The following is a 17,545-nucleotide window of genomic DNA, read 5'->3' as shown; positions in this document are numbered from 1 at the left end:
ATCTCAATCATAGAAATATATTTTGATCGGCTTCAAACGAGAGTATACCCGTATATATCATAAAAAAACCTATATATTTAATTTAAGGAACATGAGATTGGTAAATAAAAAGTTTGAAAGAATAAATTAAAGAAAAATTATTTTAAATAGAAAAACTATTAAAAATATTTTCAAATATAGCAAAATGTTACCATCTATCGTAATAGATACGGATAAACTATCAGTGATAGATGATAATAGTCCAGTGATATTTTGATATATTTATAAATATTTTTGTCATTTTTTTATAGTTGAAAATAATCATAAATTAAATATAGAAAATAAAAAGGGCAAAATGGAGAGAGAATTTAAAAATTATTTTTGAAATCTTTTTATTGAGAAGAATTTCCCTTAAAGAGAGATTTTCAATGATAAATGAAAAACCTAAAAGAACCAGAAATTAGAAGGGCAAAATAGGGAGAGAATTTTATCCCGAGATGATCATTATTCTCGAATCTAGTGAACAATGCTGGGATTCACTTTCTATTCTCAATTCTCATCCTAACATATTGTTTTCAGTGGAAAAAGCCAATGAAAAGTAAATGAAGATGATTACTTTATTTCTGTAGTTGAATTATCAGCAGGATATTTAACTCATAACTTAATAAAATGCATACAGTATTTTTTAATGCACCGAGTACTAACTTGAGAACAAGAGATTCTTGAATGATATCCAGAAGAGAGATAAAATGTATCTGAACAGAAATTACCTCGTGGCAGGGGTCAAAATTGTGCATCTTTCAAGACAGTCACAATGAGGCTCAACTGGTATAAATGGTTTCAACTTTGAGGCAGTAAGTGATTGTATAGTATGGTTGTTGTAACTTGTAAATTGTAACTGACTCGCTGATATCTATAACTCGTTTTCTAAAAATGGTAACATGGTGGTTGAATTTTACTGAAAATTGTTGCAGGTCAAAAGCACAAGGCTGTGGGGCAAATCTTAGCACAGCCTATCTCCGGCGTTTCGATTCTTTTCGAATTTCTGACATGTAGTTCTCCAAGTTGGGTTTCTTCCATAAACATCTCCGAATAAGGTCTTCTTTTGTTGATTCATCTGATTTACAGAATTCAAGCAATCATAAATTAGGCATTGTAGGTAAAAAGAAAAGCATAGGTTTACGATGGAAACCTTTGAACAAATATGGGCATTCTGTCATTACTAATGTGGAACTGAGAATATAGTGGTAATTAGTTAGGGTATTTGCTACGCTTGTTGGTTATAAACAGAGAGAATCCGGAAGGATGAAGGTAAGCATCATTGTGGTGAGTTGAATTAGGACTTGGGAGATATTTCAAGAGGGAGGATCAAAGATCCAAGTATCTCGAAATACTTGGCTTATCTAGTAAGTTTTCATTCTTTACCTTTCAATTTAATTTGATCGTATTTTGGTTCCTGTCATTTTGGTGTCAGCACGGTGTTCTAGGAAAGAGGAGGTAAAATGGAGGGTTGGATTGAATCGATGGAAGAGAAAATGGTGGAGACAGAGAAGAAACAAGCATAACAAACTCCCTATCTAATTACTAATATGCCCTTAAGAGCATTCCTTTCAAGAACTTCATCGATGTTTTTTAATAGCGAAGACCACGTTGATAACTATTTAGATCCCATTTGATAATCATTTGGTTTTTTGTTTTTGTTTTTTAAAATTAAGCCTATATCATTTACATTTTTACAATGATTTGAATTTTTATTAAGTACAATGGTTGAATCCTTAGCCAAATTCCAAAAATAAAAAACAACTTTTTTTAGTTCTCAAAATTTGGCTTGGTTTTTTAAACCGTTGGTGAAAAGTAGATAGGTTTAATTTTAAAAAACAAAAACAAAAACAAAAACAAGAAACAAAATGGTTATTAAACGGGGCCTTAGTTTTTTAAAATTATGCTTGTTTCCACTCAATTTTTTATAATGATTTTCATTTTTCCTAAGTGAAAGAGTTAAATTCTTAGCCAAATTCCAAAAATAAAAATATGATTTTAAGAACTAGTTTTTAAAACTTGGAAAACATTGGTAGAAAGTGAACAACATGACAAAGAAATTTGGAAGTGGAAGTGATATTTACAGACTTAATTTTTAAAAATAAAAAACTAAATGGTTATGAAACGAGACCGAAAAGATAGAGAAGGGGTCAAGGAACAAATAATGGGACAAATACAGAGCTGCACTAAATTACTCTGCAAGAAAAATAGCATTGCAACAATCAATTGCTCACCGATGTGTTTCCATGCATCAACAGGAACCCTGAGTGATCTTTGCGTCAGGTAAGAGGCATCCTCCCAAGAGTAAGGTACTTGTTTTACCTTGTATCTCCAAAACCAACAACTAGTCCACAATAATAACTGGATCAAGGAAAAACAATTATAAATCATAAATCCTTGAGGTATATGAGTTAAATGAATAAAGCTCCACTCAGTAATATAATGAAAACATCGAAACTGAAAATCCAAATGACCATACAAATTTCCAAGACTTCCTGGCACAAATTCTAACCTTGCCAATAGTGTAAGGTAGAAGAATAAAACGAACGCCAAGCAGTTCCCATACAGATGGCTTCTCAGCTCCTTTTATTTGCAATTCCAGTTCTTTGCTAAGATCTTCATCCACTTTTCTGACACAAGCACACAAAAACAAAAGCAAGAAAATAAATAAGATATGTAAGATTGTGAATCCAATATGAGAAAATGGAAAAACACAGAAGAGAATAAACAGGTCCAAAAAGTTTATGTACAAGAGCAGTGTTGGATAATTTGAACTGCCGAAAAATCCCCTAAATTTAAATAAAATCAGCAATGAAAATACTAGGGAAAAACCCTTTATAACCCCTCAATTTGCTTGAATGAGCGAACTTTACTCTCAAAATTTTAATTTAATCAAAAGATTTAATCTTGAACTTGAAAAGGTGTTATGATTAGAATTAGCACCTCTCCAGAGCGAAGATGGAAAGTTCTAGAAATTACAACCACTAAATCATCCAAAAGGGCCAAATCACAGAAAATAAAACAGCCAAAGTCCCATAACAAATACTCACCCAAGCCACAAAATCATGTAGCACTAAAAACTTTAACCCAATGAAAACAAATCTCCAACACAACCACAAAAACCCATCTACATGGATAACCTCCCTCAGTCACAAGGATGCTTGCACGTAGCTAGCTACAAATCTCCAAAAATAGAAAGAAAAAAAACAATGAAAGGTACTAATTTCATCTTCTTTTTAATTTCAAGGTTCAAGTCAATTAAAGTTACAGCTTAAATATCAAATTTGATTCTTTCAGCCTGACACAAGGTAAGAAAACAAACTTTTCCAGAGATAATGACATTTATTTTATTTCGTTTCCCTAATTATTCTGGTAATTGACAGCTCCATACTTATCCAACTGCTTGTGACCTTTCTTCTTGCTTGTTGCTCCTCCACTTCGTTCAAGTTCAAGAGCTCGTAATCTATTTTTGTAAGCAGGGGTTTTCTTGACCATGTCAATAGCCTATAGCATGAAGTAAATGATTCAGTATATGAAATCTAACATTTATTTGCAGATTTGGATAACAAATATGAATCTTAACTATATGAAGTTCCCGAGATCAGGTTGAAACAACATTTGGACATCCATGTCCTTGTCATATACTCAAAAACAGAACAGGAAGGACAAAATCAAAATATCAAAGAGGTTTCACATTTCAGACAGAACCTAAAATTCATGTGACCTGTAAAAGTTAATCAGGCCACCCATCAAACATTTCACCCGAAAACCATCATATTTTTTTCAAGGTTGAATAACTTAGAGGTACTAGTAACCTGATGATATCTTGTCCACTGATTCAGATATTGAAATGCAGACATAATCAGGAGAAGGCCAACCAGCACAGCACGAGCATCCTAAAATGAGAGCAGAAATCCAACGTAACTACTAAAACCAGCACAAAGTGATAAATAAACTTAACCTAGATATAAACAACATATTCTGCAGGCATGAGACAAATATGAAAGTGCTTACCGTCTTATGACCATAATATGCATGATAGTACCGAGCTGTGTTGTAAAATACCTAAAAAATGAAGAGATCACAGTTTAGTACATTAAAAAGCAGCCAGTGTCCATCAGCTAATTGGAAAATTAATGACAGAATCACAGTTTGTTTTTTGCTCGAGTTTCTTCGTTTCTTAGAAAGCAAGATGGTACAGACACACATGTTATGCCCAATCTTAATTGCAATAGTAGCCTAAAGACATGCATATTCAAAACAGAGGTCTCATCCATCCTAGGGAAAAGCTTCAGGCAGTAACAATCTGAAAATGTTGACAGTATTTTGGTCTCTTTCTGTGATGATTTTCATAAAAAGTGAGTTGTCTCTTGGAATCTGGGTTAAAAGGTAATATCTATTGTTCACGTTTAAAAGCAATCAAGGAATCTAAATATAATCCTATTCTATAATTATCTTGTTTGTATTTCAGCACTATCTTTATATTGTTCAAATACCAAGCGTCTGACTTGTCACTTATGTTTGGACAGCCTCTACGCAACCAAATTTTAAGTGGGAAATGGAATGCAATCACTCTAAACCTGTTAAAAAGGCACCACATATCAGCTTGACAAAGAAAATTAGAAGACATCTAACAAACGAGTGTATTGCCACTTCTAGTAGAAGTGTAAACCAGAGAAAGAACCCACAAAACCAGCTACAATGGTAATGGATGGCTGAACTAGCACATAAGAAATGATTGATAGTGAAAGCAATATTATTATGCATGAGCCGTGGACTTCAAATACTCAAAACTACCTCTTCCGGATGAGCGATTGCGTAATCATATTGCTCCCTCGTGGATTCATCTTTCAAAATCTGCAATTCATAGATAAGCTCACATGTTTTGGAAACGAAGATAACTAAAATTAAACAACAATAAGTAACAATAAAAGCATGGCGAAGATAATAGCCATCGAGAATCTTAACGTATCCGTACCTCATAAGCATTGGCAATCTTAACAAATTGCTTCTTTGATTCCGGATCCGGGTTCTTATCTGGATGGCTTCATGTAACGCCAAAAAACAGAAATTCAAATGGAATGACAACGAATTTCAACAAGGAATGGAATAGAAGAAAATAAAGAGACGAACAATTTCAATGACAGTTTGTAGTAAGCTTTCTTGATCTCCGATTGTGTTGCACTCTGCGGTACTCTGAAAGGAGCAGTGGAAAGTTAATTAGAAAGATCAAAACTAGCTATGGTCGCGTTAAAATGAAACCCGAAATTATGACAATATTGACAACAATATTAAGAAAAATGAAGCCCCAACATACCCGAGGAGATCGTAGCAATCGTCTTCGTCGCAGTAGATGGCCATCGAGGGTGAGATCAACAGCATCATCACGGTGATTGATACGATTGCGCGCCACCGTGTGGTTGCCGGTGGCGCCATCGTCTTTAGGCGTGTAGGATGCAAATTGCGATTGCAATTGTGCTCGGAGGAGTTTGACTAGGGATTTGGCGCAAATGAAGTTATAAACTTTTTGTTTGAAATTACAGAATGACCTTACTGTTACAGTGGTAGGGTAGCCAAGAAATGTGAAGTGCTCTGAGGTAGATGATGATGATGATGATCCAAGCGTTAGATTTCAGATCGAGGGGCTGAAACTCTAGAGCAAATTAGCACCAACCGGAGGTCCGTTATATTGGAACCCATCCTCTTAGCCCGTCTGATTTGCATAATCTTGGGAAATCCGCAGAAATAAACTTCTTTAGGTTTCACTTTTTAAGACAAGTGTTTTTTTTTTTTTTTTTTAATGAGTTAAAATAGTTTTTGGAAAATGGTAAAAAATAACGTGTTTAGGTTTTCACTTTACAAAATTAACATGCTTTTTGAAATTTCATGAAAATAAAATTTCTTGATCCATCTCGGACAAACTTGACAACCAAGAATTGGTTAAAAAATCAATGACGTTAAAAAATCAATGACTTATTGATTGTTTTGAGCCTTCCCGATACACTTGACCTGATTTTTTTTATATAATATTCCTAAATCTTATATTATTTTCAATATTTTCTCTCAAATCATTATGTTTAGTAAATATTATATAAAATTATTACGTAATCTTTTTTAAATCTTTAACATAATTTATGTTTTCACAATTATATGAATTTCCAAAATTCTAAATGGACTTTCCAATTATCAAAATAGATTTTTAAATCGATTCAATATTTTTAAATAAGATTTGGGATATATATAGAATCTGCGTTGCCCGAGATTTAATTGAAAAAGCCCAAATATATGAATTTCGGTGCTAATTATGCCTAGGATTTCACCGAGAAAGCTTAAATATATAGAATCTCAGTGTATTTTGTCCAGCACCGAGATGTACATAATCTCGGTGTATAATCTGGCGAGATGTACCAAGAAAGCACCAAACAATCGATAAGTTGGAAAATGTTGATTTTTTAACTAAAATCCCGTGGTCGATCTCGCCCGATATGGACCAAGAACAACTTTTTATGAAATTTAAAAAAAAGATGCTAGTTTTATAATGTAAAAACTTAAACATGCTATTTCTAACAATTTCCCATAGTTTTTCTCAATGTTTTCGAGCTAAGATTGACCATTGAGATTTGCATGAAAAATTAACCTTTCATCCTGTATACAAAACTACAATTCTTACCTCTTTTCAAATTTTGTTTTAGGCTTTCTCCATACAATTTTACTCGGGATGAACATCAAGATTAGGCTTTCTCAATAAAATTTTGCTCGGGATGAATTAGGATCCATTTAAACTTTTTAAATATTATGTAATTTTTTCAATCTTATATCAACTCTTATCTTTTTTCAAATTTTCTCCTATAATCTCTTGAGTAATCTTGCAAATCTTATACCCAATTCCTATTTCAACGAATTTTTCATACTCTTCCATTAAGAAAAGCCTTATTGTGTATGGTTGGGGAAAAGAGAGAGATTTGAGATTCCTCCATCCCTTGCCAGGGAGCCGAGTTTTTCATTTTTCATTTTCATTTTCATTTTCTTGATAAAAAAAAATCATATCTCTTGATTTTTATTTATTTTGTTCAATATGAGGTGCTGGCGCTCAAATCTCATCCGTGTTTGGTGTTGTTGCGAGCCTTTTGCGGGCCTAACCTTTAGCCTACTTTCCCTAGTCTAGTCTTACTTTATGAATTAACCTACACAAGAGATCCTCGCACTAGTGTGGTAACGTGCCTACTACACTCTGATGCCTAAGTAAGTATAGGGAGTGTATAGTTGCGCTAAGCACACAAGAAGCATGGCCAGGGCTATCCTTTGGAGATTACTTACTCTTTCTATGGGGTCGTCGAGTAAAGCTATCTGTAGGTCCTTCCTCAGCTAGGCATCTCCTTTGGAGATTACTTACTCTTGCTTGTAGGGTCACCAAATAGGGTTATTTGTAGGTTTTTCCTCTGACCCTCGTATATGGTTACGTGTAATGCCAATGATGTCAAGGTTGTTTCTAACACCTGAGCTTGTAGAGTGTCAGATCAAGAATAGCTCGGTTATTTTCTGATCGGTATATATATTCACTGACTTAGTTGAGCGACCTAAACCCTGAGGCACTGACTTTTCCCATTTGAGATGCATGTTCACCTATACCTTCTACCAGTATCCTAGAGGCTTGGGCCCATCCATGGTCTTTGAGTCTTGTCTTAGGCTACTCTCAAAATGTGGATTGAGAAAATGCAACGCTAAAAAGTTGATAGTACAAATTTTATATCAATTAATCTATACTCATTTTGCCTCTAATTTCAAGGTCAATAATACAAAATTTTTCTCTTGAATTTTGGGATGGACAGGACATGATGATTAAATTAGGACCATAAATTCCATTTAATTTATACTAGGTTAAATTTATCTCTAAACTTTTAAATTTTTATTAAATAAGTCTATAAACTTAAAAAAAATGTTTAAGAAGTCCTTTAAAATTTTAATTTTTGTTGTCTAATAGGTTTTTAAATTTAAACTTCTAATAAATCTCTAAGTTTTCGGTTTTGTGTCAAATTAACTTCATTTATTTAAGATTTAATTACATTCAATTTTGCCTATCTATTGAACATATAATTACAATTTTAATATTACATTAGATACAAAATTCAATATTTTTCCTAACAATTTGGCCAATTTGAAAAAATATATTGAATATGTGTGTTATAGGTGATTTTAGACCCAAGGGCAAAATCGTAAAAGATCAGAGTTTAGATCAGCTAACAGGTCGAGACATACAAACATAAGGCCAAAAGGGGCAAGATAGCAAACACGAGAACGAGCCAAAACCCAAATTACAAGGCTTAGCCGAGGCTGAGGCCGACCCAAAGAGACGACCCAATGGTGGGTCATGCATGGAGATATGTCCAGAAAAGAAGACTAGGGCTTAGAGAACAACTCGAAAACCTAAGAGGAAAAGCCTCAAGGGGAAACACTCAATTAATAAATAGAAGGTCAGAGTGCCCAGATGAAGTATGTTTATTCAGATACTAAAATCTCCTTCTTGTTTCATTGTCCTCCTTGTTGACTTAAGCCTCAGAGCCTGTGTAGTAGCACCACACCGGTGTTCAGATTTTCTCTATTTTTCATAATAGGTTCTTCCCTAAATTACAAATTCATCATTATTGTTACTTGGAGATTAGGGATCCTAACCCAGATCAAAATTTGGCATCAATAGTTGGCGTCGTCTGTGGGGAAGAGTTAACTAAAAATAATTTGTAAGTAGAAAGGTTCGGTGAAAAAGATGAGCAGAGGTACCAAGGTATAAACTGCATGGCAAAGAATCGGACTAAGGCCGACATCCATGATGATTCCGAGAGAAAAACACCTTCTCGGCCTCAACTAGAAAGGAAACAGGCAAAAAAGAAACTTGAATCCTTAGAGCAAAATATTAAAGGGATATACATGAACATCAGGTTATTGATGAGGCCCTTGATCAGTAGAGCTGAGGAAAAAAAGATGGGCTTGTTCGAATCTGGCCGAGGGAAAAGCTCCTTTGATCGAGAACATGGGATAATCACATTCCTATAGCTCGAATTTAAGGGAGAGGCAATCCTGTGGTAGGAACGAATAACAAAGGCATAAAGGGGCGGGAGAAGATGATCCCTAAACCTTCCAGAACAGAAACTCAAATAAGAATGAATTGGCCAAGACAACAAGTCGTGGGTTGAATTTAGGAGTACGTAGAGAAAGAGGAGAGAGGGATGAAGCTCAGAGTCGAGCTTGAGGGTGTAGCTGAGGTAGACCCTCAGGTACAACAAAAGAGGGAAGCTGGGTGAAGGGCCTTCCAAAGATAAGACTTAAGAAACTATTTGGAAATAAAGAGAAGTATGAGAGAAAGAGAGGATCAAATAATTGAAAGTCAAGAGAGCCATGGAAGGTAAATCTCTTGAAGATACAAGATAAGATAGGGAACATACAAAAAGTCAAGCTCGACGAGGGACTTGATTTGGAAGCACTAGTTAAGCAAGTGGGCGCTCCACTCATTGATGAGATTATGGATGTTGAACTCCCACCAAAATTCAAGGTACCTAAAATAAAAATATATGATGGGAAGAGAGATTTGGTGGGACACTTTGATACATACCTAAAGGAAATTGGACATGAGGATTTCTATGAGCAGCAGAATGATCGTTCCATATTTCATTCGTATACGAACATTAACAATTACAATCGAGAAACGAAAACATACAGGTTATGCATAAACTGAAATTACAGCATGCTTAACAAAGATCAAGGGATAAAATTAACATACCTTTGAAGACTCATCTTCAAACACCCTCAATCATGAACGCTCGAATAATCAGCAAGACTGCAAATTCGAACACTCGAACACTACGACCGCAACACAGCATGATCACAATACCCACGAACTCAACAATCTTCAAGATCACAAACACAACAAACTCAATGAGCGGCCTCCAAAGACCTCGACTATGTCGAGTTGAGTACGACACTACCACAATGATTACCTTGGTATTCTTGGTATGAGAATCTAGAAGTGTGGGCTCTATGTGGACTTGGTTAGAGGACGAGACTGGAGGAACAATTATGTAAACGATTGAGCAAGTGGGAGATGATAAGGTCTATTGTATAGACAATGTCCAACTGTTTAGAAGAAGGTCCGCGATCGTTTAGCTATCGGCCAGCTGAGTGAACTATCGTGTAGGTCACTCCACGATCTTCTAGTCTCTCTTCAGCTATCGTTTAGTGGATCTTATTCACTTGACAGCCACCGTGAGTAATTTCCAAGAATAGAAATCTCAATTCAACAACCACTAAATTTAGGAAAATATTTTTCCTTTTATATCATGGTCACCATGAAACTACCAATAACCTCCTACTCAATTGGTTATTAGAAAAAAAGAGATAATTATCCAATAATTAATATTATTATAAATATATATGATAACCAACTTACCATAGTATATTTATAACCTATAGTTTTAATATTTCATCTCATGAAACATATAAACCATAGCTCTTTTTCTATTTCATGGTACTTAATGTAATCTCATTTACATTAATCCTTCACTTGGTGTTTCTCATACATCACACCGATCATATCATGGCTAAAGATTTCAGCTATTAGTCTTTAGTGGAATGCCTGACAGTTAACGGATGGTGGATCTTGTGGCTAAAGAGTTTAGTCAGCTATTCACAGACCGTTAGAGCTTCGAGCCACAGGTCCATTAGGTCCCCTGGGTAGCTTGGATAAAGTCGAGAATCAGTATTTGGGTTAATTTGAAATGTTCTAGGAAGTTCGAGTATATATGATATAATTGGACTAGTTAATTATATATGATATAATTGGCTAAATGTATGAGATACATTATTTTAGAGGAAATTAGATATAAATATGATTTATATCAAGTAGAGGAGAAATTACTATAGTAGATATGTGATATCAAACTATAGGTTAAAAATATAATATGATTATATTTATTAATATTTTAATTGGTTAATTATATGATAATTAACCCAAAATGACGTTCGGACGTGCGTTAGTGAGGTAGCGTCGGTTATTGTAACCGATGAATAAAAATGAAATTGGTTTCATTTTGAATGAGTTGTCCGGAAAAAGATTGAAGAGCGTGTTGGTCTAAAATCGTAATTGATCGCTTAATTTCGAGAGCCTATACGATAGTCGCTCTATGCCTAAACGATCGTCTACCTAGCGTCTAAATGATCGCACGCTAGTTCTTAAACAATCAGATAGCTTTCCTAAACGATCGTATAGTGTGCCAAGTTTGCTAAACGATCGTATACTATTTCCTAAATGATTATTCAGTAAAATCTACACTATCGTGTAGTTTCTCCTAAACGATAAGCATCTTGCTATACGATAACATCTTTTTCCCTCCCACTTGCTTATCGCTTACACGATCTGTTCTTCCTCCTTCCTCTACCAAATTCACCAAATACCACGCTTTGGGTTCTCACTCCGATAATACCTGGGGTTCTTTTTTGGTGGTGTCGTTCCGTTGCATTTGTGAGTTTGCGGTTGTTCGTGTTGCTGCAGTTGAGGCATCTACTGGCCGTTGATTGATCGGGTAGAGGATTCCGCTACATTGAGTTCTGAAGTTTGAAGACCATCTTCAACTGGTATGGCAACTCTCTCCCTTGTAAATTCTTGTTCAAAGCATGCCAATAATTACTGTTTGTTTGCATAATTGTGCGTTTGAACGTATTTGATGTATTTTAGTCATTGTGAAATTGGAGCGATCCAAACGCACTCATGAAAATCTTCGGTAAGAGATCTTTTAGCTTATGGCTCTGTGGTTCTTTGAAGTTTACCATAACACCACTATTATCACAATAAAGTGTGATAGGCAAATTCATATTCGGAATGACTTTCAAATCTATCAAGAACTTCCTAAGCGAAACGACTTTCTTAGTAGCTTCACAAGTAGCTACATATTCAACCTCCATGGTGGAGTCAACAATACAACCTTACTTGACTCTTCTCTAAACCATAGCTCCTTCGTTCATAGTGAACACTGATCTAGATGTGGATTTCCTAGAATCCCTATTAGTTTGAAAATTAGAGTCAGTATGTCCTGTAAGGATCAAATCCTTAGCCTCAAAAGCTATTGGGGTTGATGCCCTAAATCTCTAGGGTCCTGTAGTTTGTAGACACTTGTATGAACAAACATTTTGTGATTTATAATATTTGATTTTTTATTCACTCCAGTCTATGAAATATTTTATATTTTAGTTGCATTAACCACAAACAAATAAACTAAGATCCATGGTTATCGTTGTAACTTAAACACGTATGTAGAGACATACAAGTGGATCGTGTTTTAAGTGCTAACCTAAATGGTCTGTAGTATATGGATGAGGAGGGATACCTTATCCTTGTGACACTACGAGTATGACCCGCTTTGTAGGTGTTACAAATGTTGTAAAGTGCTACAGATGATCTGATCCTGATCATTCGTGTATTAGACAAGCGAGCGGGGATATTTTATACAAAGAAGTTTGTATAAGACCGGACCACGAAATGTTTAGTCTTGTTATATAATGCCCTTCATAATTGAGACTTTCATTTCACTAGGATGACCATAGGTAACATGACCTTAATCCTGAGTGAGTTGTAAACTCCTGCCTATGAAGGTTGTCCTTTGATTTACATGGGTGAGAGTGGTCAGATCATCGATTCAACAAGCCTACCATTTTGGAGATTTATCTGATTAGGGAGCTGGAAACTCAGTTACACAAGATGGAATTCACTTCTTCCCCGAAGCAGGGGTAAGTAGATAAATTGCTCCCTTAAGGGCTAATTCCAGGGCTTGAACAATGTGGCGCCACACACTCTCTTGGCCCAAGAGGGTTTAGTTATAGTAGGGCTATGATCTATTGTTCATTAGAAGAATCAATGGTACTTAAGGAGTTAGATATAACTATAGGGGAAAAATGGTAATTTAGCCCAGGTGTACTACGAGGATTTGTAAAGGGTCATTGTACTGTTGATTGGTTATATCCAATAGACACATAAATATATCTGTAGTGTGAAGAGTGCAGCTGTCAGTCTTTAGTGGAGTGCTCGGTAGTTTAACGTATAGTGGATAATGTGATTAAAGAGTTTAGTCAGTTATTCACGTACCGTTGGAGCTTCAAGCTACAGGTCCATAAGGTCCCCTTGGTAGCTCAATGGATTCAAGTTGAGAATCAGTTTTTGGGTTAGTTTGAAATGTTTAAATTAACCAAAGAGAATTTGATTAATTAAATTAATTAAATTATATATGATATGATTGATATGATGTATTTGATACATTATTATTTGATTGAAGAAATTAATATAAATATGATTTATATTAAATGCCATAAAAGGATAAAAAGAACTATGGTTTATGTATTGTATATGATGCAATATTAAAACTATAGGTTATAAATATAATATGATTGAAGGAACTCTTATCAAGAGTACCTATGAGTGGAAGCAAGATCGTTCTAAATTCATTGTGAAAAAAATACAAGCATTCACAAACATACATACAAGTTATGCATCACAGAATAAATTACGACATGCTTTCAACAAATTAAATACAAAAGGACAAGAGACTCACCTTTGAAGAACTTTTCTTCTCTTTATCTCCTGCTCTCGTCAAGAACAACCCCTCTCGCTGTTGCTGCAATGCCAAGCCAATCATCTACCAAATCTCATTGTCGCTCAGCAAATAAACAGTCTTCTCCACGAACAGGCAACAACTTAGTCACCACCACTCAGTGACCTTGGTATTCTCGGAGTGAGAATCCAAGAGGTGTGGGCTCTGTTGGATTTGGTAGGGGGAAGGAGGAAACACGATCGTATTCAATGACCAAGTAAGTGAGAGAGTTTAGAGTCTATCGTATAGACTGGTGCTTGATCGTTTAGAAAAGGTACATGATCGTTTAGGTAGTCGGGTATGATCGTTTAGATGATCGTTTAGGTAATCTTGCTCTCGCACGCGATCGCTTAGTAAAAGCTACATGATCGTTTAGGTAGATGCGTGTGTACATGATCGTTTAGGAAACACTGAAGCTGTTGTGTAGGCTTTGGTTAGCTAAACAGTAAACAGTGTACAACTTGTGAAGCGATTATCCGATTCTATAGCAAAATGAAAACTATATTCATTTTATCCTTCAGTTATGAAAACTGAATGCAACCTCCCACTTTCACGCACGGTTATGGAGAAAACCACCAACAATTATCTTATAATTGTTTAATTATCAATAAATATAATAACTAATTAATCATACTATATTTATAACCTATAGTTTTAACATCACATCATATGCAACATTTAAACTATAGTCTTTTTATCCTCTATTAGATATAAATCATATTTATATCCTTTTCCTCCAATTAATGTATCTCATACATCATGTCAACTATATTATATATTATTGACCAATTTAATCATATCATATATAATCAAACTTCCTCTTATCAATTTGAACACTTCAAACTGACCCAAAAACTGATTCTCAACTTGAACCCATTGAGCTACCTAGGGGACCTTATGAACCTGTAATTTGAAGCTTCAACGGTACGTGAATAGCTGATTAAACTCTTTAATCACAAGATCCATTATCTGTTAACTGCCGAGCACTACACTAAAGATTGATAATTGCACTATTCTCAATACAGATATATTTATGTGTCCATCGGATATAACCAGTCAATAGTACGATAACCCTTCACAGATGCTCGTAAGTAAGTTTGGGCCAATTTATCGTTTTGCCCCTGTAGTTACATCTAACTCCTTTAGTACCACCGATCTCTTTAATAAACAATACAACATAGTCCCACTATGTGTGGAAACCTCTCGGCCCATGAGAAGGTGTGTGGCGCCACATCGTTCAAGCCTTGGAATCAACCCTTAAAGAAGCTCTATCTACTTACCCCTGCTTCAGGGAAAAAGTAAATTTCATCTTGTGTAGCTGAGTTCCCAGCTACCCAATCAGACGAATCCCCAAAGTGGTAGGTTTGAGTCAGTAATTTGGCCACTCGTACCCATGTAAATCAAAGGACCGTTCTCAAAGACAAGAGTTTCTAACTCACTCAGGATTAAGGTCATTTTACCTATGGTCATCCTAGTGAAGTGAAGTCTCTGTCATGAACGGTATTATATAACGAGATTATAACACTTCATGGTTCAGTCTTATACAAACTCCTTTGTATAGGACACCCCCGCTTGCATGTCTTGATCAGGCCATCTGTAGCACGTCACAATACTTGTAACTATCTACAAAGTGGGCCACATCCGTAGTGTCATTAGGATAAGGTTTCCCTCCTATATCCATATACTACAGACCATTTTGGTTATCACTTAAGGCATGATCCACCTGTATGTCTCCACATACATGCTTAAGTTACAATGATAACCAGAGATCTTAGTTTATTGGTTTTTGATAAAGCAATTAAAACATCCCATGTTTCATAGACGACAATGAAGAAAATATCATATATTATTACATCACAAGCATTTGTTTAATACAGTTTTTACAAACTACAGGACCCAACGAGAGTTAAGAGCATCAACCCCAACAATGATAAGTTAGTTATTGTATTTATTTATAATTTATTAATTATATGATAATTGATATTTCTTTTTCTCAATAACCAATCTTAGTGGATGGTTATACATTGTTTTATGGCAACTGTGGGATAAAATGAAAAATAGTTTTTAAAATCATTCAATGAAAAATGCACTATCAGATTTTCTATGGAGAGACTAAACGATATGATCGAGTTTACTATACGATAGTACTCTTACCAAAACGATCAAGGATCGAGTCTATACGATAGACTTCTTCTACTACATGATTATATCATCGCTTACTCGATCGTCTACTCTAATTCTTCCACTAGAAGAAATTCGGGCTTTAATGTCGGTTGACAATCGACATTAAAGATAGTGTTATTAAAGCCCTTTAATGTCGGTTGCCTTTAATGTCGGTTTTTAAACCGACATTAAAGAGCTTCTATAATACAGTTTTCAATGTCGGTTGCAACTAACATGTCTTCAGTGAAATTTCCAACCGACATTAAAGCCTGTGATTTTTTTTTTTAATTCTTAATCGATATTGAAGCCCAAATCTGTCCCTTTTTTTAAAATTCCATTGCCAAATCCATTTTTTTGGTCAAAAAGTATAACATGACACATTATCATTGAACGCTGTGGCTATGACATATTATTCATGTATGGATTGCAAATCTATTACATTTAATCCACAAATTCTGCTATAAAATTATAATTTAAAAGGCCGTACAATAATTCAGGCCTTGAAAACACAAATTACAAGTAATACAAACATTATGATTTTACAAACATTATGAGATTACTGTCTCTCTCCACTTGATAAGTATGGATCCCTTCATAATTCTTCTTAAACCAACCCCTTAGCTTCAGTAGTGTCTGGTTATATGCATCTTTGTCTGACCACTGTTGTTCAAAGGATCACAAACAAAAAAGATTTAAGACAAATGATTGAAAGTGAAAATGTGATAAGAAGTCATATTCAACTAACCATGTTTATTGGGAATTTGCATAAATGGTACATTCATGGAAAAATTCTTGTAGTGAATGTGTTGGATCTAAAGTTCCCCAAGAAAAAGCATAAAGAGGTTGCAATACCAAATATTTACTCATTTGTTGCATCTACAAAACAAGAAAACTCAATAATTGAATAAATGAGAGAATCTTCTTTTTCAAGTTCTTGAAGAAGAGAAGCTTGGTTACCTAGATATGAGATACGAAGACGATGGACAATTTTCGGCAGCATAACAATGTACCACAACAAAACCAAAAATTTAAATTGAACCTGTTCAAAGAAACACACTCCCAAAAATATTTCACAACCACTTGTTCTCAACAGAACTATCAGAATTCCCAAAAAATGAATATTCAAGAACACATACATCAATAAGCAAATTTAGCTCACAATGTACTTCAAACCTCAAAAGTTGTCACAAAGACTACCATAGTGCATGAATAATCCACAAACTACTATAGTGCGACCTACAAACTCGAGCACCTTGAATCAAATCTAAACTACAAATAAATAGTACCCATGAGTCATAAATTGGTGTTACATTCTAATCCAATATGTCCAAAGAGAAATAAGCACACTATAACTTCTCAAACAGGAATTTTCATATCATTAGAGTCATTTGAAAATACTTAGAAATTGTGCTTAAAACTACAAGCATTCAAAAATGCACTTATCAAAAACAATTTTCACTTGAATCCCTTGCTGTTGCAAGAAATCCATCTCCTCCCCACCCCTTCCAAACACCTAAAAAACACACAAACAAAAAAGGTTTAAGACAAAGGATTGAAAGTAAAAATGTTATCAGAATTCATATTCAACTAACCGTGTTTATTGGGAATGTGCATAAATGGTACATTCAAGGCAAAATTCTTGTAGTGATGCTTATTGAATCTTAATATGAAAAATGTTACCAATGTAATAGAAATACCGATTCTGTTACAGAGCTAGATACTAACTATTTAAATCG

The 17,545-nt window shown here is 34.8% G+C and overlaps 1 protein-coding gene across 1 annotated transcript; it reads right to left on the bottom strand.

The window, feature by feature from the left end:
* Positions 1-578: 578 nt before the first annotated feature.
* On the bottom strand, positions 579-5,761 carry LOC120082487 (Chaperone DnaJ-domain superfamily protein). Its single transcript, XM_039037677.2, has 10 exons — positions 5,336-5,761; positions 5,152-5,214; positions 4,997-5,063; positions 4,816-4,875; positions 4,033-4,083; positions 3,834-3,914; positions 3,410-3,522; positions 2,531-2,648; positions 2,253-2,379; positions 579-1,096 (listed from the first exon to the last, which is right to left on the bottom strand). The coding sequence occupies exons 1-10, from the start codon at positions 5,452-5,454 to the stop codon at positions 993-995; spliced, it is 903 nt and encodes a 300-aa protein (XP_038893605.1). The 5' UTR covers positions 5,455-5,761; the 3' UTR covers positions 579-992.
* Between the last annotated feature and the right edge of the window lie 11,784 nt (positions 5,762-17,545).

Source organism: Benincasa hispida, chromosome 8, assembly GCF_027475165.1.
Source record: "Benincasa hispida cultivar pf3 chromosome 8, pf3_genome.v1.1, whole genome shotgun sequence".
Taxonomy (NCBI): domain Eukaryota; kingdom Viridiplantae; phylum Streptophyta; class Magnoliopsida; order Cucurbitales; family Cucurbitaceae; genus Benincasa; species Benincasa hispida.
Note: the sequence above shows the minus strand (reverse complement) of the source record. Positions and strands in the feature narration are given on the sequence as shown.